This window comes from Bombina bombina, chromosome 11 (assembly GCF_027579735.1).
Source record: "Bombina bombina isolate aBomBom1 chromosome 11, aBomBom1.pri, whole genome shotgun sequence".
In the NCBI taxonomy this organism is placed as follows: domain Eukaryota; kingdom Metazoa; phylum Chordata; class Amphibia; order Anura; family Bombinatoridae; genus Bombina; species Bombina bombina.
This window is the reverse complement of record NC_069509.1, coordinates 36,074,967-36,078,860: the sequence shown is the minus strand read 5'-3', so window position 1 is coordinate 36,078,860 and position 3,894 is coordinate 36,074,967. Positions and strand designations below refer to the sequence as shown.

Here is a 3,894-nt window from a genome sequence, read left to right as displayed (position 1 = left end):
TCTCTATGGTGTGTCTCTCTCAGGTCCTGCATTAACAATCTCTCCTCTCTATGGTCTGTCTTTCTCACTCTCAGGTCCTGCAGCAATCTCTCCTCTCTATGGTCTGTCTCTTTCAGGTCCTGCAGCAATCTCTCCTCTCTGTGGCCTGTCTCTCTCAGGTCCTGCAGCAAACTAACTAGTCTCCTCTCTATGGTCTCTCTCAGGTCCTGCAGCAATCTCTCCTCTGTATGGCCTGTCTCTCTCAGGTCCTGCAGCATCTCTCCTATCTATGGTGTGTGTCCCTCGGGTCCTACAGCAATCTCTCCTATCTATGGTGTGTCTCTCTCAGGTTCTGCATTAATCTCTCCTCTCTATGGTGCCTCTCAGGCCCTGCAGCAATCTATCCTCTCTATGGTGGTGTGTCTCTCTCAGGTCCTGCAGCAATCTATCCTCTTTATGGTGTGTCTCTCACAGGTCATGCAGCAATCTATCCTCTCTATAGTGTGTCTCTTTCAGGTCCTGCAGCAATCTCTCCTCTGGTGTCTCTCTCTCAGTTGGCCCTGCATTAATCTATCCTCTCTATGGGGTCTCTCTCTTAGGCCCTGCAGCAATCTATCCTCTCTATGGTTTGTCTCTCTCAGGTCCTGCAGCAGACTCTACTCTCTATGGTCTATCTCTCTCAGGTCCTGCAGCAGACTCTCCTCTGTATGGGTTGTCTTTCTCAGGTCCTGTAGCAACCTATCCTCTCTATGGTGTGTCTCTCTCAGGTCCTGTAGTAGCAATCTCTCCTCTCTATGGTCTGTATTTCTCAGGTCCTGCAGCAATCTCTCCTCTCTATGGTCTGTCTCTCTCAGGTCCTGCAGCAATCTCTCCTCTCTATGGTCTGTCTCTCTCAGGTCCTGCCGCAATCTCTCCTCTGTATAGTCTGTCTCTCTCAGGTCCTGCAGCAATCTCTCCTATCTATGGTGTGTGTCTCTTGGGTCCTGCAGCAGTCTCTCCTCTTTATGGTCTGTCTTTCTCAGGTCCTGAAGCATTCTTTCTCTGTACATGGTCTCTCTGGACCACCAGCAGTCTCTTCTCAATTTGTTTGATCTATGCCTCTTTTAGTTCTTCCAGCAGTCTTTCATTTTTAACTTAGTCTCTCTCTAAGTTCTTGCAGTAGTCTGCTGTTTATACTCAGTCTCTGCAGTAGCCTTAATTTTCTGCTTTTAGTCTTTCTCAGGTCTTTTAGCATTCTCTACTTTCAGTCTGTCTCTCAGGGCCAGCAGAGTTCTTAAATCTTTCTCTCTTAGGTCATTTCTATGCTCAGCCTGTTTCATGTCATGCAACAGTCTTTCCATGTTTAGCGGCCTGTTTCTCAGGGTCAGCAGCAGTCTTTCCTTTCTACGCTCAGCCTGTCTCTCAGGGTCAGAAGCAGTCTTTCCATTCAATGCTCAGCCTGTCCCTCACAGCCAGCATCAGTCTTTCCTCTCTATGCTCAGCCTGTCTCTCAGCGCCAGCAGCAGTCTTTCAATTCTTGGGTCAGCAGCAGTCTTTCCATTCTATGCTCAGCCTGTCTCTCAGGATCAGCAGCAGTCTTTCCATTCTATGCTCAGCCTGTCTCTCAGCGCCAGCAGCAGTCTTTCAATTCTTGGGTCAGCAGCAGTCTTTCCATTCTATGCTCAGCCTGTCTCTCAGGATCAGCAGCAGTCTTTCCATTCTATGCTCAGCCTGTCTCTCAGGATCAGCAGCAGTCTTTCCATTCTATGCTCAGCCTGTCACTCAGGATCAGCAGCAGTCTTGCCATTCTATTCTCAGCCTGTCACTCAGGATAAGCAGCAGTCTTTCCATTCTTTGCTCAGCCTGTCTCTCAGAGCCAGCAGCAGTCTTTGCTGTCTATGCTAAGTCTCTCATGTCCTGCAGCAGTCCTTTCTCTCCTGGCTCTCACTCTCAACCCCCCTGAATGTTCGTTTTAGGATTTCCATATCCTTGGCTACTCTTGCTAGCCAGTCCCTGTATTCCCTGCACAGAATGTAGCCTCGGACCTTCCTTTGAAAATCATTGGCCCCTGAAGATGACCAGTTCAAAAGTTCAGGCTGGGGTGGAGGTGGCTGAAAGCCTAAATCCCTTAAACCTGAGGCCAGATTGTTGAGCATGGCCTCTGAAGAGATCCGAGCAGTATCCAGCAGCCTGAGAAGGTCCTTGGCCTTTGAGTTCAGAAGAAGCTGATCATCTAAAACCAGCTGAAAGAACTCTGCAATAGCTGAGAAGGAATCTCTGGACAGAAGCAGTCTCTCTCCTGCACACAAGCACCGCCATATCCTGTAGCCTAAGCTGGCTGTAGGTAATCCCTTCTCCTGCCACGAGGGAAAGCTGAATCCTGGCCCACTGAACGGCAAACCCTGGTACTCTAACTGTGGGAAGGGAAAGAACATGATGTCTGAGAGCAGTAAAATTACAGCCAGGACAAAAAAGATAGGGAGATAATGCAGGATGGGCTGTTAGATGGGGTGACAGGACAGGTGTCATAGAAACATAGAAACATAGATATTGACGGCAGATAAGAGCCATAGGCCCAGCAAGTCTGCCCCACCTTACCTAACAGTATAAACTTATCTAGTTCGTAGGATAGCCCTATGCTTGTCCCATGCATTTTTAAAGTCCCCCACAGTGTTTGTTGCTACTACCTCTTGAGGAAGTTTATTCCATAAATCAATCACTCTTTCTGTAAAGAAGTGCTTCCTCAAATTACTCCTGAATCTACTACCCTTTAGCTTGAGCTCATGACCCCTTGTTCTTGAATTTTCCATTTTATGTAAAATACCCACAGCCTCAGTTTTACTAAACCCTTTAATGTACTTGAAAGTTGCTATCATATCACCTCTTTCCCTTCTCTCCTCTAAGCTATAGGAGAGAAGGGAAAGAGGTGATATGATAGCAACTTTCAAGTACATTAAAGGGTTTAGTAAAACTGAGGCTGTGGGTATTTTACATAAAATGGAAAATTCAAGAACAAGGGGTCATGAGCTCAAGCTAAAGGGTAGTAGATTCAGGAGTAATTTGAGGAAGCACTTCTTTACAGAAAGAGTGATTGATTTATGGAATAAACTTCCTCAAGAGGTAGTAGCAACAAACACTGTGGGGGACTTTAAAAATGCATGGGACAAGCATAGGGCTATCCTACGAACTAGATAAGTTTATACTGTTAGGTAAGGTGGGGCAGACTTGCTGGGCCTTGCTGTCAATCAAAAAAGGGAAAACACAATGAGAATAGAATAAGTGTGATGCTGTGCAGGAAGCCATAACTACAGATAATAAGGCCAACGATGCCTCAGCAGTGTGATACTGTGTAAGAGTTACCACTGTATAACTAAGCAGGGTTACTGTAAGGCTATGGTTTGTGCAAGCAGCAAAGTACTTAGCTAACAGGTGAAAGTAGCAGGGCACAGTATGCAGGTAATGACCAGCAGGGCACAGTATGCAGTAAATGACCAGTAGAACACAGTATGCAGGTAATGACCAGCAGAACACAGTATGCAGGTAATGACCAGCAGAATACAGTATGCAGATAATGACCAGCAGAACACAGTATGCAGGTAATGACCAGCAGAACACAGTATGCAGGTAATGACCAGCAGAACACAGTATGCAGGTAATGACCAGCAGAACACAGTATGCAGGTAATGACCAGCAGAACACAGTATGCAGGTAATGACCAGCAGAACACAGTATGCAGGTAATGACCAGCAGAATACAGTATGCAGATAATGACCAGCAGAACACAGTATGCAGGTAATGACCAGCAGAACACAGTATGCAGTAAATGACCAGCAGAACACAGTATGCAGGTAATGACCAGCAGAACACAGTATGCAGGTAATGACCAGCAGAACACAGTATGCAGGTAATGACTAGTAGAACACAGTATGCAGGTAA

At 46.4% G+C, this 3,894-nt stretch overlaps 1 protein-coding gene across 1 annotated transcript; it reads right to left on the bottom strand.

The window, feature by feature from the left end:
• Positions 1 to 1,505: 1,505 nt before the first annotated feature.
• On the bottom strand, positions 1,506 to 2,393 carry LOC128641631 (cardiotrophin-2-like). The gene has a single exon (XM_053694168.1). It carries the CDS (start codon positions 2,391 to 2,393, stop codon positions 1,869 to 1,871), a length of 525 nt encoding a protein of 174 aa, XP_053550143.1. The 3' UTR covers positions 1,506 to 1,868.
• Positions 2,394 to 3,894: the final 1,501 nt, after the last annotated feature.

Bases quoted from the DNA above. Each gene is read 5' to 3' on its own strand.
- LOC128641631 (XM_053694168.1), bottom strand. From the start codon at position 2,393: ATGTTCTTTCCCTTCCCACAGTTAGAGTACCAGGGTTTGCCGTTCAGT.